Source organism: Schistocerca cancellata, chromosome 5, assembly GCF_023864275.1.
Source record: "Schistocerca cancellata isolate TAMUIC-IGC-003103 chromosome 5, iqSchCanc2.1, whole genome shotgun sequence".
NCBI lineage: Eukaryota > Metazoa > Arthropoda > Insecta > Orthoptera > Acrididae > Schistocerca > Schistocerca cancellata.
In genome coordinates, this window is record NC_064630.1 from 48,783,750 (window position 1) to 48,810,523 (window position 26,774).

The 26,774-nt window shown below is 40.3% G+C and overlaps 1 protein-coding gene across 1 annotated transcript in view; it reads right to left on the reverse strand.

Moving 5' to 3' along the window:
* The window catches only part of LOC126188360 (nitric oxide synthase, salivary gland-like), a 162,612-nt gene that overhangs the window by 38,649 nt on the left and 97,189 nt on the right, over window positions 1–26,774 (reverse strand). The window contains exons 19-20 of the mRNA XM_049929959.1: window positions 24,340–24,509; window positions 18,273–18,483 (exon numbers count right to left, since the gene is read on the reverse strand). Coding sequence (XP_049785916.1) covers window positions 18,273–18,483; window positions 24,340–24,509 — 381 coding nt within the window. The remainder of the gene's footprint in view (window positions 1–18,272; window positions 18,484–24,339; window positions 24,510–26,774) is intronic.

Here is a 26,774-nt window from a genome sequence, read left to right on the forward strand (position 1 = left end):
CGCAGTGGCCGAGCGGTTCTAGATGCTTCAGTCCAGAACCGCGCGACTGCTACGGTCGCAGGTTTGAATCCTGCCTTGGGCATGGATATGTGTAATGTCCTTAGGTCAGTTAGGTTTAAGTAGTTCTAAGTTCTAGGGGACTGGTGACCTCAGATGTTTTGAACCATTTGGAACCAAGTTTGAAGTTTCTTAGAGAAATGGAAGTTGTTTGTTGTGAGCTACAACAGATTTAATGTATTGAAAAAATTTGAAGTATTATGCTCACTATGATTACATAATTCTTTCTCTTTGTGTTCACTATTTGTGTTACAATTACCATAAAAAATGAGAGAACCATAAATTACGAGGTAAAAATACTACCATTTTAAATTATCTTCTTGTTCTGCTGGGATATGACAGACAATGTAATTTTTGTGTCATGCCATTAGAAATTTACACTTTTGCAACCACTTAATTATCAATTTCACAGACTCATTGCAATGATGATATGACAGTTTGTAAAGGTCTGTCATGCAGTGTTATTTTGAACTACAGTGCTAACACTTCATTGCTATCAGTCCCTCCAAATAAAGCCAACTTGATCCCAACGTTGAACCTTGCCTCTCCCAGTTCATACTGCCTTCCAGCCGTAACTGTCTCACTGCAAACACCCGCTGGTCACCTTCCTTATATCCATCTTTGCTTCATCACCCATCCTCAGGGTACTTCCCAAGAAAACCTCTCGACAGAAGAAAGGACAGCAATTGCAACTTCAAAACAGACCAAGATTGAATATCCTTCCTGCACACAAAGGCTCCAACACCGCAACAAACCTCAGTGATTACCTGACAGAAGGATACTGCCAACAGTTTGACTCCTCCACCTACATAGTGATCCCATCGCAGTCCATCTTAACCTTCAATCCCTATTTCAATCCTTAGGCACATTACAGAAACTCTCCTCTGAATCAGTCTCCCTCTTCAACTCAATTACCTTGACACACCTGCTTTTCAAAGTCCTAGAAACCCTATTGTAGCTGGTTGCTGCACTTCTGCTGAAAGAATTCCCTCTCTCATCGATCAACATCTCCAACTGAATGCCTGCAGTGTAGCCTCTCATATCAGAGATACAATCACCTGGAGGTCTCTACTTATCAGTGTTATTGCTATCTTCATATACAACACCCCTCAGACCTATGGCCTTGCTGCTATTGAACACTATCTCTCTCAACATGCTTCCGACACGAAACCCATCACCTGATTCCATACCACACATTAACTTCTCCTTTGAGGGGAAGGTATGCAAACAAATCTGTGGCACAGCCATGGGCACCTACATACCACCCTCCAATGCCAACTTATTTATGGACCATTTAGAGGAAACATGCCTACCCTCCCAAAATCTCTTGTCTGGTCCAGATACACTGATGATGTGTTCATGAACTGGATTCAGGGCATAGACACCCTATCCTGATCTCTCCACAACCTCAACACTTCCTCTCCCACCTGTTTTGTGTGGTCCTTACGAACCGAACATGGTCACTTCATTGATGTTGATCTCCACCTCTGTGATGGTTCTGCATATATCTTTGTCCAAATTGAGCATGCTAACAACCAACAGTACCTGCATTTTCACAGCTGTCACTCCTTTCACGCCAAAAAATGAGTTCCTTACACCACGGCCACCTGGGAATGGAGTACCTATAGTGATGAAGATGCCCTTGCTTAGTATGCTGAAGGTCTCAAAGGCCTTCACAGAGAGGCACAACTCCTCAAAATTAGTCAGCAAACAGATTTCCCATGCCATATCATTACACACCACTAATTCTCCTGCTACCCTTAAGAATCAGCCACAAAGGAGCCTCCCCCATTCCCAGTCAGCCAGGACTGGAGAGCAACTGAACTATGTCCTTCACCAGATTTTTGATTCTCTATGATTATGCCTGGAAATGAGGGATATCCTACCTGTGATCTTTCCCACCTCTCCTACACAACATGTTGGTTCGTCCCTATGCAACCTGATTTTAACCTCTTGTCACAGGGATCGTATCCCTGTGTAAGACACCAGTAATCCTATTGTTCTTCATCTCCACTACCCCACACGTATGGAGCATTGTCTCAGTTGTGCAGCTGAATTTTTAATTTCATGGCACAAAGAAATCAGAGAGTGCAACAGAAGTGATATCTATAATTCCCCAAGAAATTATTGTATGCTCTCTGCTGTTTATAGTGTGTATAAATAATTTGGGAGACAATGTGAACAGCCCTCTTTAAATTGTTTGCAGATGATGCAGTAATTTGCCATTTAGTAAAGTTGTCAGAAGATCAGTACAAATTACATTATATGCTATAGCCAAAAAGGAGCAGTTGGCCCTGAAGAATAAAAAAGGCAAGGCCTTCCACATTGATACTGCTGAATTCCAGCATTGATTATATTTCTGTTACACAATAAACAATACTAATTCAAAGGTTGTTGATTCAACTAAATATGTAGGGGTTACAATTATAAACAACTTAAGTTGGGACCATCACATAGAAAATGTTGTGGGGAAGGTGCACCAAAGGCTGTGTTTTATTTACAGAACACTTACATGGTGCAACAAATTTATAAACAGACCACCTACACAAGACTTGTCCATCCTCTGCTAGAGTATTCCTGCACACTACGGGATCCTTAGCAGGTAGGACTGATCTGATAACATCAAAAAAATTCAAAGAAGGCAGCTCATTTTATATTATCATAAAAAGGAGAGAGAAGTCAAAAATCTGAGATGCGAACTAGGACGGCACTCATTAAAACAAAGGTGTTTTTCATTGCAGTGAGATATTATCACAAAATTTCAATCACCAATTTTCTGAATGTAGAAAACTTCAACTTCCACATACTTAGGGAGAAAGAACCATGGAAATAAAATGAGAGAAACTGGAGCTTGTAGGAAATAATTAGTTCTTGATTCTTCCCACATGCTAATTAAAAGTGGGGCGGTCGGGAAATAGTTCAAAAATGGTTCTGCGAACACTCTGCTAAGCCCTTGGATGTAGATTGCAGCATAGTGATGTAAATGAATGATTGATGTTTTAGTCCAAATTGTTGCCTCAGCCTCCTATCATCATTACATTATCTTCTTTCCCAAGATTCTTCCCCAAGGAACCCAAATCACAGGTGAGATCACTGAGTCCTGTATTTAGCTTCAAAAAATCTAGTTATCTTTTAATCATATACCACAGTGTTACATAGCAGTTCTTACATTGCCTCTCACGACTTTTTGTAGCAATAACATCTTCTTGGTCATCTTAACTTTTTCCTTTTTAGTCTTAATAGTTTACAGAAAGTTTTGGTTGAGAATTATGAATTATTTAGGTACAAAGGAGTTGACTCACCGAAGGCAGATGTGCTGCGTCATCGACAGGTACACAAACATAAGGTACAGAGCTTCGCTTTGCTAGCTTTTGGTGCTCAGTCGATTGCCGGCTCTTTCCTGGTCCACAGTGAGTGTAGTGAGGTGAGGTGGGGTGGGGTGAGGGACGGAGAGAGGCAGGAGGCAGGGAGGGTGTTGGAGGAAGCTTCTAGCAGCTTGTGGGAGTGTGAGGATCTGTCTGTGGGCTAGCCAGGGGTGCAGGTAGAGGGACCATGCGGCAGATGGCTGGGCACACGATTTCACAGAGTAGGGCATGAGGTGGCAGCACACAACTAGCTGACATGAATTGGAAAGGGTACTGGGACAGGGGATGGTGTCCGTACACACACACACACACACACACACACACACACACACACACACACACACACACACACACACAGTTCATAGAAGCTGGTGGTAGTAGGGAGGATCCACATGGCACGGGTTGTGAAGCAGCCATTGAAATCCCGTCTGTTGTGTTTGCTGCATGTTATGCCACTGGCTGGTCCAACTTGTTTTTGGCAACAGTTTCATGGAGTCCATTCATTTTGGTTGACTGCTGGTTGGTTGTAATACCAATATAAAATATTGTGCAGTGGTTGCAGTGGAACTGGTATATAACAAGGCTTTTTTCACAGATGACACGGCATCTGATTGGATAAGATAAGACTGTAACAGGACTGGAGCAGGAGGTGCTGGGCGGGTGGATTTGGCAGGTCTTACATCTGTGTCTTCCACAAGGGTATGAACACTGTGGCAGGTGATTGGGGATGGGAGTGGCATAGGGATGGACTAGGATGTTGTGGACGTTTGGTGGGTGGCGGAACACCATTTTGTGAGAGGATGGAAGTATCTTGGGTAGGATGCCCCTCATATCAGGGCCTGATGATAGATAATCAAAGCTCTGACCAAGGACACAGTTCAGCCATCCAGTCTCAGGCGGTATTGGGTGACAGAAGGGGGGCGGCACACTTCTGTGTGGTTGGTTCTTGTGATGGATCTGAGGATTGGGTGTATGTGGGGATATGGCATGGGAGATCTGTTTGTATATTAGATCTGAATGGTATTGCCTGTCTGTGAAGACCAGAGGGAGGGATTTTTTGGTTTGGAAGAGGTGGCAGCTGTAAAATTGCAGGTACTATTGGTATTGGTGGGTTTGATGTGGACCGAGGTTTGGATGGAGCCATCTGAGAGAAGTAGATCGACATCCAGAAAGGTGGCACAATGGCTTAAGGAGGACCAGATGAAGTGGATTGAAGAGATGGTGTTGAGATTGTGGAGGAATGAAGATAAGGTGTCCTGGTCTTGGGTCGAGATTATAAATGTGTCATGAATGAACCAGATCAGGGTTTGGGGTTTGAGGAAGCTAGGAATATGTCCTCTAGGTGGCCCACTAAGAGGTTGGCATAGGAGGGTGCCATGCAGGCACCCATGACTGTGCCACGAATTTGTTTGTATACTTTCCCTTCAAAGGTGAAGTAAGTATGGGTTATGATGTAGTTGGCAAGTTGTATGAGGAATGAAGTGGTGTGTTTGGGAGAGGTAGTGTTCAATCACGGAAAGGCCATGGGCATGAGGGATGTTGGTGTATAAGGAGGTTGCATCTACAGTGATCAGTAGGAACCTGGGAGGTAAGGGTGTGGGGATAGTGGAGAGCTGTTGCAGAAAGTGGTTGGTATCTTTAATGTGGGAGGCTAGGTTTTGGCCAATTGGTTGCGGATGTTGGTCAACAAGGGCTGAGATTCTTTTGTTATGGGCACTGTAACCAGCCACAATAGAGTGCCCAGAATTGTCAGGTTTGTGGGTTTTCTGGAACATGGAGAAGGTGAGTGGGTGGATTGTTGTTGTGATTTGGGAGATGGATTCAGGGGAGAGGTTTGGGGAAGGACCTAATGATTTTAGCAGGCATTTGAGGTTTTGTTGGACTTCTGGGATGGGGTCACTTTTGGCAGACCTGATAACCCTCCCAGCAGATAAAGGTCCCACCATTGTGAACTGAGTGACTATCTGGCAGAGGGCCTCCACCAGTTGTCGGACACCTTCACCTAGGAGTACCCATAGCTAGCCCACAAATGGCTCCCCACCCTCCCACAAGCTGCTAGATACCTTCCCCCAACCTCGTCCCTGCCTCCCACCTCTCTCTGTCCCTCATCCTGCATCCCCACCTCATCCCAGTGCACTCAATGTGGGCCAGGAAAGAGCTGGCAGTCGACTGAGCACAAAGTAGGGAGGCAGGTGTGTGTGTGTGTGTGTGTGTGTGTGTGTGTGTGTGTGTGTGTGCGTGTTTCTCCCACAAGCTGGAAAAAGGAATTTCATTCCAAAAGCTAGCAAAGCAAAGCTCTGTACCTTTTCTTTGTGTACCTGTCAATGATGCAGCACTTCTACCTTCAGTGAGTTGTTTCTTTTATTCCTAAATAATTCCCTTTTAGCTTTGCATTTTATGCCTTGTACTTTGCTTCTAAACAGACACAGTGAATAACTCGAAGTGTAACCATGGTGCATCATTCTAACAGTTCCAAAGAGATTCCAAAGAAAAGTGTGACTAGTGCCAATCCTGGCAAAGTGGGTTAACTCTTTCTAAATGTTATAGGTATATATCTACAGAACAAGTTTCAAATGCTTTATATACATTGTCAAATGATTATCCTGTTATATTATTCCATCAGTCAGATACTTTTCTTATGTAGATTGAAATATGTTCTGCCCAAAAAATTAGAGATGTTTATTCTCTACAATTTGTGCCACATCAGTTGAAGAACTGTCCATTCTTATTTGTCCATTATGTGAAATTTCAAGTGGGTGAATAATGTGCGGGCACCTGAGTAAATAAATGAAAAATGAAGCATGGAAGTGTTGCAGCATTTTTACATGTACACTATCCAGTTCATCTCCAGCATGGAAATTCTCTACACAGATGCCAGAACAGTTACTCGTAAAATATCCCCTCCCAATGGATTACTGTGTCAATGCAAGATTTTCTGAAGAATAATTCAGTTATGTTTTATATCACACACGTTCCAGAAAGGGTATGTCTGTCACAGCTCCACCATCCCTCCTCTGCTGTCACTTCCAACATACACTGTGAAATTGAGCCAGTAGATAACACACAGGCTGATAGAAAATGGGATGTTCAACAGCACACATCACATCACATGAAAATCAAAGAAAAGTTCTTTGTATTAACTATTCATGAAGTTCATCTTATCTAAGAATTTCTAACCTTCTCTTGAAAACTACATTCATGTATCAATTTCACTGTATATTATACATTGTGAGAAGTAACACCCCTTTTGTTGCTCGCAACATTGGGGTTTTGGCAGATGGTGGTATGCAGAAGGGCACATTATTTTACCTTTTAATTCTTACAAAAGGTAAAGTCTGCCCAGAATTTTACCTTTTAATTCTTATAAAAAGTAAAGTCTAAGGTCCAAGCCAATGACTGGACACTTGGTCTGAGTGCAGATGGAGTGTAGCCTGTTGACCACAGTACAAGAAGAGGTAGGGGTGGGAGGCACCCCATCCTGACCAGCTTTCAATCCCAAAAAAGATTCGTGGTACTCCTTTTTAGAGAAGGCTAAGTGGATCTGGGGGTGCTGGGGAGGTCTAGTGTTCTACCTGCTAGACTACCATGGCTGCCCTTAACTACTGTGTCAACTACAATAATTGATGCAAGTATAGGAAAATCCAGGATGGAATGTAACAATATTATGAGAAGGGAAGTTGCTACTCACCATATAGCGGAGATACTGGGCCGCAGTAGGCACAATAAAAATACTTTCACAGTTGAAGCTTTTGGCCATTGGCCTTCGTCAACAATACACACACGTAAGTGTGCACGCACACACACACACACACACACACACACACACACACACACACACACACACACACACACAAACTGCAGTCTCAGGCAACTGAAACCACATTGCGAGCAGCAGCACCAGTGCATGATGGGAGTGGTGACTGGGTGGGGCTGAGGAGGAGGCTGGGGCAGTGAGGGGGAGGGATAGTATGGTGGGGGTGGTGGACAGTGAAGTGCTGCAGGTTAGACAGAGGGCTAGGGGGAGGGGGGGGAAGTATCAGAAAAGGAGGGAAATAAAATGACTGGGTGTGGTGGTGGAATGGCAGCTGTGTAGTGCTGGAATGGGAACAGGGAAGGGGCTGGATAGGTGAGGGCAGTAACAGTGAGGTCATGTGGGTTTTGGAAGTGCAAGATGCATTGCAAGGAAAGTTCCCACCTGCACATTTCAGAAAACCTTTTGTTGGTGGGAAGGATCTATATGGCACAGGCTGCGAAGCAGTCATTGAAATGAAAGATATCATGTTTGGCAGAGTGTTCACCAACAGGGTGGTCCACTTGTTTCTTGGCCACAGTTTGTCAGTGATCATTCATGCGGACAGACAGCTTGTTGGTTGTCAAGTCTACACAGGATGCAGCACAGAGTTTGTAGCTTAGGTTGTAGACCACATGACTGGTTTTACAGGTAGCCCTGCCTTTGATGGGATAGATGATGTTAGTGACTGGACTGGAGTAGGTGGTGGTGGGAGGATGTATGGGACAGGTCTTGCATCTAGGTCTATTACAGGGGTGTGAGCCATGGGGTAAAGGATTGGGAGAATGGATTGTGTAAGGATGGACGAGTAGGTTGTGTCAGTTCGATGGATGGCTGAATACCACTGTAGGAGGGGTGGGAAGGTTAGTGGGCAGGACATTTCTCATTTTAGAGCAAATGCAAGAGGTAATCGAAACCCTGGCAGAGAATGTAATTTAGTTGCTCCAGTCCTGGGTGGTATTGAGTTAAAGGGGAATGCTCCTCTGTGGCCAGATGGTGGAACTTTGGGAGATGGAGGGAGACTGGAAAGATAAAGCTTGGGAGATTCGTTTTTGTACAAGATTGGGAGGATAATTATGGTCAGTGAAGGCTTCAGTGAGACCCTTGGTATATTTTGAGAGGGGCTGTTCGTCACTGCAGATGTGCCTACCACAGGTGACGGGCTGTATGGGAAGGACTCCTTCGTATGAAATGGGTGGCAGCTGTCAGAGTGGAGGTATTGCTGGTGGTTAGTAGGTTTGATGTGGATTTAGGTACTGATGTAGCCGTCTTTGAAGTCTAGGTCAGCATCTAGAAAGGTGGCCTGTTGGGTTGAGTAGGATCAGGTGAAGCAAATGGGGGAGAAGTTGTTGAGGTTCTGGAGGAATGTGGATAGGGTGTCCTTGCCAAGGTTCTGGAGGAATGTAGATAGGGTGTCCTCACCTGTGGTCCAGATAGCAAAGATGTCATCAATGAATGTGAACCAGGTGAGGGGGTTTTTAGGAAGGATTTCTCTAAATGGCTCATGAATAGGTTGGCATAGGATGGTGCCATGCGGGTGCCCATAGCTGTACCATGGATTTGTGTGAAGGTAATGCCTTCAAAGGAGAAATAATTGTGGGTGAGGATATAGTTGGTCATGACGACTAGAAAGGACATTGTTGGTTTGGAATCCATCGGGCATTGGTAAAGATAGTGCTCAAGGCTGTAAGGCCATGGGCATTAGGAATGTTAGTATACAGGGAAGTGGCATCAATAGTGACAAGCAGGGTACTTTGTGGTAAAGGGTCAGGAACTGTGGAGAGTCGATGGAGGAAATGGTTAGTATCTTTTATATAGTAGTGTAGGTTCTGGGTAGTAGGGTGAAGGTGTTGGTCTATGAGAGCAGAGATTCTCTCAGTGGGAACACAGTAACCGGCCACAATAGGGTGTCCTGAGTGGTTATGTTTGTGGACTTTAGGAAGCATGCAGAAGGTGGGAGTGTGGGGAGGGGTAGGTGTGAGTAGAGAGATGGACTCCAGGGAGAGCTTCTGGGATGGGCCTAAGGATTTGAGTAGTGACTGGAGATCCTGCTGGATTACTGGAATTAGGTTACTGTGACAAGGTTTGTTGGTGGAAGTATCTGACAGCTGGTGGCAAACTCCTTCCGCCAGGTAATCCTTGCTGTTCAAAATGACAGTGGTGTAGCCTTTGTCCACAGGTAGGACTATAATGTTGGGATCAGTTTTTAGATGGTAGACTGCAGTTATTTCTGCTAATGTAAGGTTGGTTTGCATGTTGAGGTATTTGGGGAATGATGGTGAGGCAAGGTTTGAGGTTAAGAAAGTCTGGAAAGTTAAGAGAGGGTGGTTTAGGGGCGGTGGGGGTGGATCACAGTTGGATGGAGCAGGGAACTAAGTTAGGCAAGGTTCAGTATTGGTCTTTGGTTGAGTCTGGTTGGTAGGGTTGGTGGCAAAAAAAGTGTTTCCACTGTATGGGCCAGGAGAAGGAGAGACGGTCTTTATCAAGTCCTGCATGATTGAATTTGACAGTGGGGCAAAAGGTGAGGCCTTTGGAAAGGACTGATATTTCTGTGGGGCTAAGGCTTCTGGAGGAAAGGTTCATGACTGTGTTGCAGGTCTGTTTAAGTTCTGGATTCTTTGTGGTGGTGGGAGGGAGTTTTGGAGGGTGGGATAAGTGTAGTAGGTCTGCGAGACAGTGTTTGTCAGCTGTGTGTTGTAGAAGTGGTGGACAGTGGTACTCCAAGGTGGAAGTAGGAAGTGAGCAGGATGGAGAGCTTTTTGTGGTGGCATTGTGCATGTTGCTCAAGTTCCTGCAGGGAACGAGTTCCACTGTGTGTGTTATGGGTTTCAGGAATTTGGGATTGCACAGCAGGAGAATTTTGCGGATGGAGAGAAGGTACTGCAAGAAGGTTCGGGATTGGTTGATATAGTTTTAAAGGACTATGTTGGTGAGGGCTAAGGATTGGCAGAATTTGAACAAGTGGAGGACATTGTGGAAGGAGGGGTGGCAGCCAGAGATAGGTAGTTTGATGGTAAGGCCATTAGGGGGGATTCCATGACCCAAGAAACAAAATTTATCGGACCTAATTCTACATTATTTACGCAATTTTTCACATTTTTCCCACCACCATGGATCCTTGCTCCTTTCATCTGCATCTATACAAAAAATGTTCCCTTATCCCTAGCCAAATCCCAGGCCAATTCCTAGTCCCACATACTGTTCCTGCATTGTTGCTGCCATACACTTCACAGCACTTTCTATTTAGCATTTATTAGATCTTACTGTTGCATTCAAATATGGAGTGTGGGAAGAATGACTGTTTAAATGCCTCTGTGCATACTGTAAATAATCTAATCTTGTCCTCAAGATCTCTGCAGGAGTGATACTCATGGGGTTGTACTGTATTCCTGGAGTTATCTTTTAAAGCCAGTTATTGTACAGAAGCCAGATGGCAGTTATATGAGTCGAGGGGCATGAAAGGGAAGGAGTGGTTGGGAAGGGAGTGAGACAGGGTTGTAGCCTCTCCCCGATGTTATTCAGTCTGTATATTGAGCAAGCAGTAAAGGAAACAAAAGAAAAATTTGGAGTAGGTATTAAAATCCAGGGAGAAGAAATAAAAACTTTGAGGTTCGCCGATGACATTGTAATTCTGTCAGAGACAGCAAAGGACTTGGAAGAGCAGTTGAACAGAATGGACAGTGTCTTGAAAGGAGGATATAAGATAAACAAAAGCAAAACAAGGATAATGGAATGTAGTCGAATTAAGTCGGGTGATGCTGAGGGAAATAGATTAGGAAATGAGACACTTAAAGTAGTAAAGGAGTTTTGTTATTTGGGGAGCAAAGTAACTGATGATGGTCGAAGTAGAGAGGATATAAAATGTAGACTGGCAATGGCAAGGAAAGCGTTTGTGAAGAAGAGAAATTTGTTAACATCGAGTATTGATTTAAGTGTCAGGAAGTCATTTCTGAAAGTATTTGTATGGAGTGTAGCCATGTATGGAAGTGAAACGTGGACAATAAATAGTTTGGACAAAAAGAGAATAGAAGCTTTCGAAATGTGGTGCTACAGAAGAATGTTGAAGATTAGGTGGGTAGATCACATAACTAATGAGGAGGTATTGAATAGGATTGGGGAGAAGAGAAGTTTGTGGCACAACTTGACTTGAAGAAGGGATCGGTTGGTAGGACATGTTGTGAGGCATCAAGGGATCACAAATTTAGCATTGGAGGGCAACGTGGAGTGTAAAAATCATAGAGGGAGACCAAGAGATGAATACACTAAGCAGATTCAGAAGGATGTAGGTTGCAGTAGGTACTGGGAGATGAAGGAGCTTGCACAGGATAGAGTAGCATGGAGAGCTGCATCAAACCAGTCTCAGGACTGTGAAGACCACAACAACAACATTGTACCTTTACTGTTGGCTTTTTCAGGATAGTTTGCATCTATCTTGAAGTGTCTGACAGTTCACTTTCTTTAGTATTTCAGTGAGTCTCTCACATCAGTCAAAAAACCTGTGACCATTCATGCTGCCCTTCTCTGTATGCTTTCAGTATCTTCTGTTAGTCCTTATCTTGTATCGGTCCCACACCATTGAGCAATATTCTAGAATGGGTTGCACAGGTGATTTGTAAGCAGTCTCCTTTGTAGAATGATTTAATTTTCGTAGTATTTACCTTTAAAACCTGAGTGTGCCACCTGCTTTACCAACGACTGAGCTTATGTGGTCGTCAACAAACTGTTACATCCAGGAATTTGTATGAGTTGACTGATTCCCACTGTGACTTGTTGATGCTGCAGTCATAGGTTAGTACATTTTTTCAGTGTGTGAATTGCACAGTTTTACATCTTTGAACATTTAAAGAATGTTGCCAATCTTTGAAACACTTCAAAGTCTTATCAAGGTCTGACTGAATATTTGTGCAACTTTAGTCAGCCAGTGAAAATTCTGAAGTTACTACTGTCTCCAAGGTCATTAATATGCAAACTTGAACAGCAAAGGGCCCCAGCACACTTTCCAGGGCACACCTTAAGTTACTTCTGCATTTGTCAATGGCCCTTCATTCAAGATAATATGCTGCATCCTTCTCGCCAATAAATTCTTTATACAGTCACAAATTTCATCTGATACTCTATATGCTCATATATTATACAGTAAATTTAGATGATGTACTAAGTCAAATGCTCTTGACTGCCTTGATCCATGACTTTCAGGATATCATGTGAGAGAAGTGCGAGTTGGGTTTCACATTGTTGATTTTTCCAGAATCCATTTTAGTTGGCATGGAAGATGTTATTCTGTTTGAGATACCTCACTACATTTCAGCTCGGAATGTATCCTAAGATCCTACCAAAACTGGATGTCAAGGCTACTGGAAATTGTAGATCACTTCTACTATCTTTTTGTAGAAGGGTTTGTCCGGTGCTTTCCTCCAACTTCTTGGCAATTTTTTATTTTAAGGATATACACTATATTATAGTTAAGTCAGTCACAAATCTCATAGGAATTTCGTCAGGTCCTGGAGTCTTGTTCAGTTTTAGTGATTGCAGCTATTTCTCAACACTGCTGACACTAACATCTTTACTACTCATCTTTGCAGTGGTGCCAGAATTAAACTGGGGCAATATGCCAGTATTTTACCTTGTAAAGAAACATTTGAAAGAGAGTTTAATGTTTCCGCTTTTGCTTTGCTGCCCTCAAGTTCAATCCCTGTCCCATACACTGGTGTCTGTATACTAACTTTGGTACTACTAACAATATTTACATATGGCCAGAATTTCTTCAGGTTTCATAACATGTCATTCAATAATATTCTGGTACAGTATACATTGAAGGCTTGTCATATTGCCCGATTGACAGCCAAATGTGTTTCATTAAGAATCTCCGTGTCTTTAGATCAATGCTTTGTTTTACAGCTATTATGCAGGAGGTTCTGTTTCTTTAGACATCCCTATTTGTGTCTGTATACCACAAAGCATATACAGTACACAAGTTAACAAACCAAATATTTTACTCACAGTGATTTAGTGAGCACCCATTACTCACAAAATATATGTTTTTCGTAACAAACAACAGCTTATCACTTCACGTAATGTTCTGCTCAGACTGTTTCCCATTGACTTCAAGGTGCATTTGCAGTCATCATTTGAGAGATAAGTGAACTTCGTGAATTGTTTTCCATTAGTCTCTAAACATACATGATCTTATCATTTGATTTAGGAACAGGAGACACATCAAAAACATGTTGTTCCACAAAGAGGGAACAACAGAGGCTAATACCTAAGGCTAGGAATTTAATGATCTAAAGTCACCATAATGTCCACAAAAAATTATGGTGTATGGCCAAAAATTTACAAAAATATGCGCAGTGACATAAACAATATACAGGGCTATTATAAATGATTGAAGCAATTTCATAAATTCACTGTAGCTCCATTCATTGACATATGGTCACGACACACTACAGATACGTAGAAAAACTCTTAAAGTTTTGTTCGGCTGAAGCCGCACTTCAGGTTTCTGCCGTCAGAGCGCTCGAGAGCGCAGTGAGACAAAATGGCGACAGGAGCCGAGAAAGCGTATGTCGTGCTTGAAATGCACTCACATCAGTCAGTCATAACAGTGCAGTGACACTTCAGGATGAAGTTCAACAAAGATCAACCAACTGCTAACTCCATTCGGTGGTGGTATGCACGTATCAACGGGTTGGCCTGCAGTGAGCGAAGAAACGGTTGAACGCATGCGGGCAAGTTTCACGCGTGGCCCGCGAAAGTCGATGAATAAAGCAAGCAGGGAGCTAAACGTACCACAGCCAACGGTTTGGAAAATCTTACGGAAAAGGCTAAAGCAGAAGCCTTACCGTTTACAATTGCTACAAGCCCTGACACCCGATGACAAAGTCAAACGCTTTGAATTTTCGGCGCTGTTGCAACAGCTCATGGAAGAAGACGCGTTCAGTGCGAAACTTATTTTCAGTGATGAAGCAACATTTTTTCTTAATGGTGAAGTGAACAGACACAATGTGCGAATCTGGGCGGTAGAGAATCCTCATGCATTCGTGCAGCAAATTCGCAATTCACCAAAAGTTAATGTGTTTTGTGCAAGCTCACGGTTTAAAGTTTACGGCCCCTTTTTCTTCTGCGAAAAAAACATTATAGGACACGTGTATCTGGGCATGCTGGAAAATTGGCTCATGCCACAACTGGAGACCGACAGCGCCAACTTCATCTTTCAACAGGATGGTGCTCCACCGCACTTCCATCATGATGTTCGGCATTTCTTAAACAGGAGATTGGAAAACGGATGGATCGGTCGTGGTGGAGATTGTGATCAGCAATTCATGTCATGACCTCCACACTCTCCCGACTTAACCCCATGCGATTTCTTTCTGTGGGGTTATGTGAAAGATTCAGTGTTTAAACCTCCTCTACCAAGGAACGTGCCAGAACTGCGAGCTCGGATCAACGATGTTTTCGAATTCATTGATGGGGACATGCTGCGCCGTGTGTGGGAGGAACTTGATTATCGGCTTGATGTCTGCCGAATCACTAAAGGGCCACATATTGAACATTTGTGAATGCCTAAAAAAACTTTTTGAGTTTTTGTATGTGTATGCAAAGCATTGTGAAAATATCTCAAATAATAAAGTTATTGTAGAGCTGTGAAATCGCTTCAATCATTTGTAATAACCCTGTATATACTAATAGCATTAAAATGAGGTAAAATTTCTGTTGTAAAATAAATTAGTTAGTGGGTTTATGATGCTGAACTATTTGATTATGAATCAAATGCCCATAAAAAGCAAGCTACTCTATGTAATTTGAAGATGCAATGTGCTTTTTGTTAACATCACAAGAACATAGTTAAGCCATGTGTGTGTGTGTGTGTGTGTGTGTGTGTGTGTGTGTGTGTGTGTGTGTGTCCCTTTTTTTTTTTTTCAAATGAGCTCTGAGTTAAAACACACAATTCATACCCGTGTGCAAATTTTCAAATATAGAGGTTTACTATTGTCGGCCAACGAGCCTTGTCAATGAAAACCAGCTTTCTACTTCAACTGACACAAGAGGAGCATATTTAAAATGGACAGTATCATTTGAATCAAAATCTCACACAAACTCGACTCACACACAACTGCAGTCTCAGGCAACTGAAACCTTAATGTCCGTAAGCTATAATTGTGTAATTGTGAGAATCTTTTTGTTGTGCTTATCTGCGACTCAGCATCTCCACTATATGGTGAGTAGCAACTTTTCATAACATTGCTACATTCCATGCTGGATTTTCGATTGTTTCAATCTAAATTATTAAGAGAGAATTTTTCACCCAACAAAATCAAAATCATTGAAATGGAACACATTGTATTTACCCCCCCCCCCCCTCCCTTGTTTTTTTCTTGCAATATCTTTTTGCTTTTCTTTGTCACTTTTTTCTCACTTTACCACTAACAGATTTTAATTTATTTGCAGTTTTTTCACTTTTTGTATCTGCTTAACTAGTGGCACTTCTGGTTGCACCAAAGTAGTTATGGCTGCAGGAATAAATCTAAAATTTTATTTTATGTGGAAAAGTTTGCCTGAAATATCATCATAAGACATTAATTCTTGGGCTAGTCCCATTGAAGCAGCTTCACTGCTATAGAATGAATCATTGATGCTTTTCACAATGTTGAAATTCTGGCTATACAGGCATGAATCCTGGACCCCCATCTTGTCAAAATGGGAGATGGCGGTAAGAAAATATTCTGGAGCTAACAACTTAAATGCTGCAACACATAAAGGGCCTCCAAAAATGCCTTTGTTGACACATTCAATAAATTTGTCAACATCACCGAATTTGCTATGAATCTCTTCTGCAACTCTATGTAAGGCATGAGCTAAAATGAGTTCCATGCACCATTTTCCTGTAGTGAATTGGCAGCATTCACCTTATAGGGCACAGCATCCATTCCGAAGAGAAGTACATTGTCGTGCTGATTGCCATCAGGCAGTATGGCACCCATATGGATCTGTCAAACAATTTAAATTAACTTTTTCCAAATATTCACAATGTAGTAGAAACTTTTTACCTATACCATCTTCTTCCAAAGTACCCAAATTGACCCCTGCACTATATCTTTCCATTAGTCTGCAGTTTCATTAATTCAATACCCACTTTTTTTTTATTTGTCTGATTTGTAGCATCTTTTTAGCTTGGGCTGAAGAAAATTTTTCTTAATGTGGAAGAACCAGGAAGAGATCTGTCTTTGTATTTTCCTAAGGGTTCACCAGATTTAGAGCATAAAATGAAAGAGGATTTCAATTTTCTAAATGTGGAAGTTGTATTTGAAAGCTGCTCAGTTGAATTAGAAAAACAGTACATTGTTATTTTATCAATATATAGGAGCCCAGATGTAGAAGTAGCAAAATTATTTTAACTAAATGTGAAAGGATATTTTACAGAAAGTGAACAATGAAAATAAAAAGACAGAGATTTTAATAGCTGCTGATTTCAATATTCAATTATCAAATGAAACAAGGTATACAGTGTAGTTTATGGACTTAATCCAAAAATTTGGTTTCCAGGCAAACTTCATGAAGGTCACAAGAGAAACTGCTAATACAGGGACCTGTATTGATAATATTTTAACTAATTATAAATTTGATGATTCTAGGAAGTTATGTGTAGACTTAAGACTTCCTGGACATTCTGCTCCATTTATTGAAATAACTAGTGCAAATGAATGAAGCACTAGAAAAACTAATGGCAAAAGACATTTTACTGTTGCAAATTTAAAATCATTGTGCTCTAAAGCATAAGAGGTGCAGTGTTAAGTTCAAGATGATATTCAAATCTCTGTGCATTCATATTTCTAAAAAATTTTTACATTTATTTAATGAAGTATTTCCACTTAGAGTATGCCTCACAAAAGTCTCAAATAAGCTAAGTGGACCACTGCTGGGAATAAAAATATCCTGTGGAAAAAGGGCAACTGCACAAGGAACTGAAATACAACAAAGGCCCTGTTTTCATTATGTCAAACAGTATAAAAGCGTATTTAAAAGGACAGTGAAAACAGCAAAAGCTATGGTTGGCAATAATTACATCTTGACTCATGGACACAAAGCAAAGGCAGTGTGGTATGTTGTAAAATCAGAACTGGAGATTAGAACTGAAAGCAAAGATATTTCCAAAATTGAGGTGGATAAATAAAATTGAAACAAATCCTGCTCGAATGCCAGGATCATTCACTAAAGTGTTTATAAATCATATCCTTTTAGTGGCTGATGTAATGACAGTTGAAGGGGTGGAATTTGTTAATCCTAAATTTATGTGACATTCACTTGGCTGATCCCACATTCCTTCATGACATGTCCAATGCCACCATGCAGATCAATAAGCACCATTGCCAGAACAGTTTCTTTATGTGCTCTGTGAGTCACTGTGTTCTTCCTTGTCCTCTGTGTGATGTTCAAGCTGCCCATTCACACTAGTTTCCTAACGGTTCATGCACATGCCTGGCATGTCAGACACTGCCGATCAGAATAGATGTCCCTATACTACTTTACCGTTCTTACAACATTTCTTTAACAGTTACCACACACAAGTAGCATGTATAAGTTTTGCCCATTTGTATACATGTCTGTATGCAAGTAATGTTGAAGTAGAATTGAGCAATTGATAGACAGTGCATTTTGAACTGATTCTGCAGTCAAAGGGCTTAGAACAATAATAGAGACACCTCAAGAGCCTTTTTCAACCACTTTACCTTTTCATTTTAGTGGATTTCTCCAGTACTGCCACAAAAAATTTTAATGGAAATGTTAATAATTGCTATATCACTATACTCATCTTTCCAAGAGCTTTCAAATGTCTTTAAAAAATTAAATTATCCCATTAAATAAAAATTATACAAGAGTGAAGAAAAGTAAACAAGGAATGAAATCATGTGCCATTCTGCATACTGTCATTTTCTGAAGACCTCATTTTGGTATCTTTAACCGTTCATGAGATAGAAATGGTGTTACATCTATGCAACTCAGTTTTTGTACCTACAGGAGACTTCTTATACCTCTACATGGGGAAACAGTTCTGTACATACCTTGTGTTCGGTAAACAACAACAGCTGCTGTTATGTGCATTTCTTTTTGATACACATCTGGAGAAGATGATATGCTGTAGAATCTCGGTTGGAGTGGATCCAGATGAGCTGCTAAGACAGCAGCAGATGGGTGAACAGATGGGAATTGTTCCAGGACTTCCAGTAAATGTGGAAATCGCCATTGTCTCCATTTTTCATATGCTGCAGGTTCCTGTGTTTAGCAAATAGTAATATAAATTGTTTGTACACACTAAAAAAAATCTATAAGGGGTGTTCAAAAAGAAATGAGCCAGAGGGATAGTTACAGAAAGTAGTACCTGTATGTTAGAAGTATTGACCTAGGCTGATGAGACACTTGTCCCACTGTGACACAGCTGGCCGGAGTGGCCAAGCGGTTCTAGGCGCTTCAGTCTGGAACCGCACGACCACTACGATTGCAGGTTCGATTCCTGCCTGGGGCATGGATGTGTGTGATGTCCTTAGGTTAGTTAGGTTTAAGTAGTTCTAAGTTCTACGGGACTGATGACATCAGATTTTAAGTCCCATAGTGCTCAGAGCCTTTTGAACCACTGTGACACAAGGCAGTCAATGGCTGTCTGATAAAATTCCCAGGACTGCGATGTAAACTAGTTCCGCACATACAGATGGACGACGTCATCCACACGAGTGCAGGAAAGGTTATGCTGACGTTCTTCTTTGACCAAGGTGGCCCCCTTCTGATTCACTTCCTGCATCAAGGGACAACAGTGAATGCCCAGCATTACTCACAAACCTTGACCACCCTTCGCAAAGTGATCAGATCGAAACAATCAGGCAATCTCAGCGATGGGGTCATTCTGCTCCATGACAATTCAAAGCCTCAAACAGCCAACACAGTCGCGGCATTCCTGCAGAAATTGAAATGGGAGGTTCTCGGCCACCCTCCATACAGTCCGGACCTCTATCCTGTGATAACGCCACTTTGGTCTCCTTATAAAGGCTCTGAGTTGCAAACGATTCACCTCAGACAACGCCGTCCAGCTGTACGTGCAGAACTGGTTCACATTGCAGCCCTGGGAATTTTATGAGACAGCCATTCACTGCCTTGTGTTACAGTGGGACAAGTGTCTCAACTGCCAGGTTCAACATACATACAGGTACTGGTTTCTGTAATTATCCCTCCGGCTCGTTTCTTTTTGAATGCCCCTTATAATAAAGCTGTAGTCTAATTATTTGTTTGCACAGTTAGATTGGCTTATATGCGAGCAAGAACTGTAAGTAGTTTTGATAAAATATACATAATTATACAAAAAGAATCTACAACATCTCAGAAATCTGAAAGAATTTAGGTGATTGTAAACAATATAGTTAATTTAAAGATTGCGTATGGGATATCAGATTACATTAGCAAGTTTGTGGAAAACTTTAATGAGAAAAAAATCTTCAAATGAATTTTTCTGCCACTGTTTTGTGCAGTGTCATTTACTACATTTATTGTGTCAGTTGTTATGAAATATTAAGCCATATACAAACTGTAGATGTACTTTAAACCATGAGGTGGTGTATGTATATGGCATTATCACACACAAAATGCAGTTATCCTTGAATGGCGGGATACAATATGTTTCATGTCCCCTTCTCCATTATACACAGAGCTATCCAAAGTGTGGCTCAGATGCTGTATAGCTGTTTAGTCAGTGGTAACAGACTTGTCCCTATACTACCAGCGATATATTTGATAGCTCTAAGGCACTTCTTTGTTCTAGTCGTTATAGTGATTACCCAAAGGTGATTTCACATTTGGAACTGATGCATACTTTTTAGAAAATTAAAGAGAAGATTACTAGTATCTGTAAATTGACCCATGATAATATGAGTATAGAAGTACCTTTGTGCTAATAACAGTTATTGGATAAGGCAGAAGCATAGCAAATCATAATCTTTATTGCTCCCATTAATGATATGAATATTTCCCTCTCCTTCCCTCTTTCCTGATGAAGCAACCGTTTGTTGCGAAAGCTTGAATTTTGTGTGTATGTCTGCGTTTGTTTGTTTGTCTATCGACCTGCCAGCACTTTCATTTGGTAAGTCACATCATCTTTGTTTTCAGCTCCCTGTTGACAGTAGTTTGTCTTTTTTTCTGGCCATTTCTGTAATGTTTTGGATTTGTTGTCCATACTCATGTTGTATAGGGCACTGTACTTTAGTGATTATAAAGAATGGTATCCCTAATAATATGAACTCTGTTGTTGACAATAGTATTGCATCTGTAAACTGACAAAGTATGTCAGAATTCCTCCTTGTATTTTTAATAACAGTAGTAGTGACATTGTATTTTTAATAACAGTAGTAGTGAAATTTTGCACCTGTATAAAAAATGCTGGTCACTTTCCTGTCTTGCCATACAAATATTGGTGAATGTGTTGAAAGATTTTTAATCTTTTTTTTAATTTTATTTATTTATTTTTTTATAGCAGTGAAAGACATAAAAGAAAAACAAAAATTGTAGTAGATAAAGAATATTGGTTATGAGTTTTTAAAAGTTCAAACATCAGTATAGCAGAAAGAATTCACTGCCTTTAGTTATCCCTTAGCTTCACAGGTCATGATTTTGACACATTCTGTCCCAGGTGTAATCTGACAGACTGCTATATCTAAATAGCCATAAAAATTGCATTCAGCAGTTTCAGTGAAACAGTTGAGTTTTTTATCTGAAAGGTTACATTAATACCACACAAAAATATATCTAAATAAATTCTAAATTTTATTTTTACAAAAAAATTGCATTTAAACAAAAAACTGCACAAAAGGAACATAATATTACATGATAATCTAATGCTACGAAAACTCATGTACGCTGCACACTAAATTTTAATTTTTGCTATATTTTTATTGTTTCGTATACATGTAACCATGAAAACATAAAAACCTCCCATAAGACATTCAAAATATGAAAATTTCACTAGTACTTTTCAGGATTTTAGTTTCCATCTCAGTTTCCTTTCTTTGCACTTACTGGAAATTTTTGTAGAGAATTAAAGTTAGATTGGCCTCTCACAACAATGACAAATATAAGGCAACTTTTTCTTCTCTTTTGGGTCACAGGTGGATCATGGTTTGCATTTTTCCAATCATTCTACGACAACTTTCACTCTAGATTCTGCTACACCCAAAACACGGTGAATGGTTGCATGAAGTTCACAGGATATGTGACATAGTTGTTGACTCATTTTTTTATCTGTGGTGTTGCCATGTGTTTTCAAGCTTCTTCAAAAAAATTAAAGCACCTCACCTGAGTGTCATCTCTGTAGGAACTGTGAAGGACAAACACATTCACCCCCTTATGTCCAACATGCGGAAAAGTAATGCCATTGGCCATCGCTGGAAGAGGCTTCGACGACCAGCAGTATTTTTTTCAACTAAATATATTTATAGCAGAACCTTTAGCTAAAGGTTCAGTCTCTATGCTTCTGTCTTCGTAAATTTGACCAAATGCTTCTTTCAAGGAATTCACAAGTGGCGAAACAGATTTGTCTTCAATTTTGCACTGTTCCTATTCTGAATTATGCTTAACTTCCTATTTAATTGTCACTATCTAATCTAACACCACTTCGTAAACTGTCCTCAAACCATTTTAAAACAAAATCCTCAAATTCAGCAGACAAAGATCTGGCTACTGAATCCATACCACAAAGTCCCAGATGCGGTCTCAGAGACCGCTAGCATGAAAGAAGCAGTAATAGTATCAGTCAGTGTCACATTCAAGTGACTAGTCAAAGGAAACTACAACAGCTTCGAGGAAGAACAACTAGGCAAGGCTGTGTTTTCCTACCCTACCCTGATGCATTAGCAATGGTGTAACAATAAACGCTAACAGTCTGTGAGGTTGCACCTGGGACATTAAGAGTTAAGGAAGAAATGCCATTCAGAAATAAAACACAAGCCAATGACAAATCACCTCTACATTCAAGAACCCCATCAAATTTGAGGCCGATTGGTAAATTATTAAGGCAGTTATTAAGTCAGATGTGATACTGTTAATATTGCAGCAGATAACATAATTCAGTTCTTCACTGATTCAAGAGGAATAGGATACTGGCCACAAAATCTTATTAATGTAGTATTAAAAAAACATGTAGAAGATACTGAGATAATGGGCGGGTAGACTGTAATTATTGGAAGGAATAGAGGTAATAACTCACCATGAAGTTAAGGCATTGAGTGTCCAGTAGACATATAAACAAGACTGCAAATGATGATAAGCTTTCATAAAGTGTTGTTTTTCATAACTTACTGGTACAGAATACATGTACATCTGCACAGCTTCATTGTTTTGGTGGAGTAAATTGTACCTGGTGGATTCAATTGTGCCAGTTCTGCAGCTCAACAGGCTGGAAACATGACTGACCAGCTTCCTGCTGGATCTGTGGGATTGTGTACCTGATATGTACATGCCTGCCCCCACACTCTTATAAGACAATTATCAGGCATCAGACAAACCCTGCACTTGTCGACGCTGTGGTGTACGCTAATTCAAGAGAGTAGTGTCCTATGCAGATAACTCTTCTTGCTATACAGTGACAGTATGCATTTGGTATAAGCCTGAAACTATCCTTCGAGCAATTTTGTGAAAAATGAACAAAGTTTCAAGAAGGATATTTGGCTGGTACATAGAAGATATGGGCAAAACAACCAAGGGAAAAGAAATGGAAAAGTTGATCCTCACTGTCTGTGTTTTCCTGGTTTAGCAGTTGATTTGACACCACTACTGAAAATTGCAACAGTGTTGGTACTGAAAAGGGAAATAAAGAGCAAGGCTGAGGTACAAAACTTTGAAAACAGCCTAAAACATCATTTGTCAATTCAAAAATTCTGCAGGATATGATAAACTGTGAACTACATGATAATTTTATAGCTAAGAGACAGGAAAATGCAATAATATAAGGGGCATTGAGTAAGTAATGCAGCACTTCCTTCTGAAAGCAGGTTGGTTTTATTCAGGATTCCAATACACCATATTATTCTGCACTCTTTTGGCTACTCATGGAGCTCACTTCAATTAATGAATAACAGAAGAGTGTTTCCATGAGAGCTGTGACCAACCTGCTTTCACCAAATGTGCGCACTGCAAGAACTGTCTCTGCACTGTTCGTGGTGTTATTGCTGACTTGCATATTTTTTGCCTATTGTAGTTGAGTAAGTAAACTCTGTTATAGTGTGTTTAATGTAGTGTTACTGACTGTGTGTCTGAAATAATCCATTTGTGTAATAAATCATTCATATTTACAATACTCTCATTGTAGCTTTGACTACTGATATCTCCTGTTCTAATAGTCTGTGGCAGCTACAGTTTTTTGATGTATGCATACTTTGTTGCTCTGTTAATTATGCTATGTATGAATATAATTTGTACAACATTAAGTTGTGACTTTCCCTTGTCAGGTGGGAAACCAGTACTAAGCAAATAATGGAAAGCTGAAAGATGGAAGAAATATGTAGAATGGCTGTATAAAGGAAATGAACTTTAGGTAATACTACAGTAAGAGAAGAGGAAGTTGATGGAGGTGATCTGGGAAATGTGATACTGCAAGAACACTGAAAGACCTAAGTCAAAAAAGACCACAAGAGTTGATGACATTCTTTCAGAATTATGTAGGTCCTTGGAAGCGCCAATCACAACAAAACTACTCTCATGTTCTGTAAAATATGAGACTGACAAAATACCATCAGACTTCAAGAAGAATGTAATAATCCTAATTCCAAAGACAGCAGAGTTTATCAGTTTAATAAATCACTTTTGTAAAATACTGACAAATTATTTGTAGAACAATTTAAAAACAGGTAGAAACTGACACTGGAAAAGATCAGTTTAGGTGCCGGAGAAATGTACGTACACACATGGCAATACTGACCCTATGACTTATCTTAGAAGGTAGATTGAAGAAAAGCTTTTGTACACACATGGTCATTTATCTCCCTGTGAACACTAAAATAATTTTAAATATAATACCAGTGCCCAATATTTTAGAAACATATGAGTAACTTAAAGAGCAATTAAAAAAGTCTCCAAAAGTAAAAAATAAGTCACCTTAGCTAGAAGAATCAAGTTCTGCTGATCCTCTGCATTAGTCGCAATACTGGCAAAATGCTGCAGCAGCTCTGGTGTGGGGGGTGTGGTGATATCCAAGAAACGTGTGAGAAGAGTTCTCAGGGAACAGTGTGGGAGATGTCTTGCTGGTTTCCACATCTCAAGAGCACCTAAAATAATTGACCACAGGTTCATATTTTTACTAACAATTACTTTAGATGGTTATTCTTTATTTTGTCTGTTGTTGCAATGAAAACAGCATCATTATTGGTGTTGAGCTTAAATACTGAAACAGCAGTATTAGATAAATATATTAGAAAAATGAGATAAGAAGGAAGGATATTTAAGAGTTGAAAATCCCATTGGCACTTGAGTCACAGAAAAATAGAATAATATCAGCTGATCTCTTCCTCATAAGTTCACTAATTTGCTATCTATATAATCACTGTATGCTGCAGTGATTTTCTGTAAATGTGGATCTGATTTGTTTGGACTATGAAAGTTAGGCACTTGTTATGTTATTTTATATTTGCTTGTACAAGATGATAAACAAGTTGTTTAGTCAACCTCTATGGCTTTTTCATTGACACAACATTAAATCCTAATCTTCCACCCTTACCATCTTATCTTGCAGCATCTGTGTGCGTGCATGTGTGTACACACATTGGCAATTAACATTTTTATTATGCAGTGTCTGCTCTGGCAGAGATTAAAAGTAACTTGTCACATTTGAGAGTTGCCATGAGCATTATTAGTACCATTTCACTTGATTTTTGCACCTGTTGCTAGAGTGGACTGTGTGTCATATATAGTTGTTGTGGTTTGAACTTTTTTAGGGTTTAGTATTGGGCAACTCCAGAGTGTTTTTATGGTGAAATGTACAATGAGTGCTGTTTCATAAAATTTTACACCTAGAAAAAGGTGCAGACCTGAAACATAACTTGTCCTGTAAGGCTGACCTACAGAACACTAAACTGTCACTTTTGGCTGGATATTCCCCTGATACATACTAACAATTCTCGATTCCAGATATGCAGCTGATTGGTTGAAGTATTAACTAACAGTGAGCAATTCAAGGCTTTGCTCATTTCACATTTTTTGACATGCAGGTATTCCCATTATATTCAATGAAGACCAGGATGCAGATACTTGTGTACTTTCCTCTCTATTCTATTATGGAATTGTCTTCTGGGACAACATAGGTAAAGTATCTATTTGAGGAAAGTGAGCAATGTGAATATTGTTTAAAGTAGACGACCACCTTCTTGCAGGTACATCTCCAAAGACTGCGGGATGTTTTGGACCCGTCTAGTAGTATGGCTATTTATCACTAATAATAAAAATCAGTTCCTGCTGAAGTATGATTCACATAACCATAGTACAATAAACTACAGTAATTTTTTAGTCTTTGGCCTGTTGTTCATATGACTATAAATTATGATACAAAGATCTTCAAGAAGCTCCTGTTGAATGCATAAAAATTAATGGATAATCCTTGTAAATTAAATGCCCTGTTGTTTTTGTTTACATGCAGTTGTGTATAGGCTAAATTTGTTGAATCATATTTTCATGTTTATCTGTAATTTAACTGACTTATTCTTAATAAACTGTTATGTTTATCATAAGTGAAAAGTGCTTGATTTTCCATAGAATTGTTAGGTCAGGGGTTTGGTGTGACAGGTGCTGTAGTTTTTTCCACGTGGGTGACTATGTGGCATGGGAGTAGGGGAAGTAAATGAGACTCATTAGTGGCTTTCTAGGATATGTTTTAGAGATAGGAAGATACTAGAACAGGAGGGGAAAATTACCGCCCTTCAGACTCAGTTAGACAAGGCCAGGGGAGAGATCTTGACAGGTTAAGGATGGAGAAGGGTAAAGTGAGGTGAGGAGTGGTAATAGGCAACAGGAGTAAGAGGTCTAGAACATTGTCTGACAGCTTTGTGGTGAATGTGGAAAATGAATTTGATGTGTTGCTTCAGTTAGAAGCTACTGAGCCTCAAGCAGTTGAAGGTGTAGACAGGGCACAACAAACTCTCAGCAGCAAATTGAAAAGTAAGAATGTTGGGAAATCAGTAAAGAGAAAGAAAGTGTTGTTGTTAGCTAGCTCCCATGGAAGAGATGTTGGCCAACTTTTGCAGGATGAACTAGGATAAGGATACCAGGTCACCACTTTTTTTAAATCTAGTACTGGTCTGGAGCAGGGGACAGAGAATTTAGGATCATTTTGTAAAGATTTCACTAAGGAAGACACTGTGGTTATAGAGGGTGGGCCAGGTAATGGTATTGACAGGGATCCTGGGTACAGTATAGCATGTGACCTGGCAAAGATTGCATCAGCATTGAAGCATACTAATGTTGAGTTTGTATCTGTTCTTGCGTGCCATGACCAACCTCATTTGAACTCTTCCATCAGAAGTGTTAATTTGGAGTTGGAA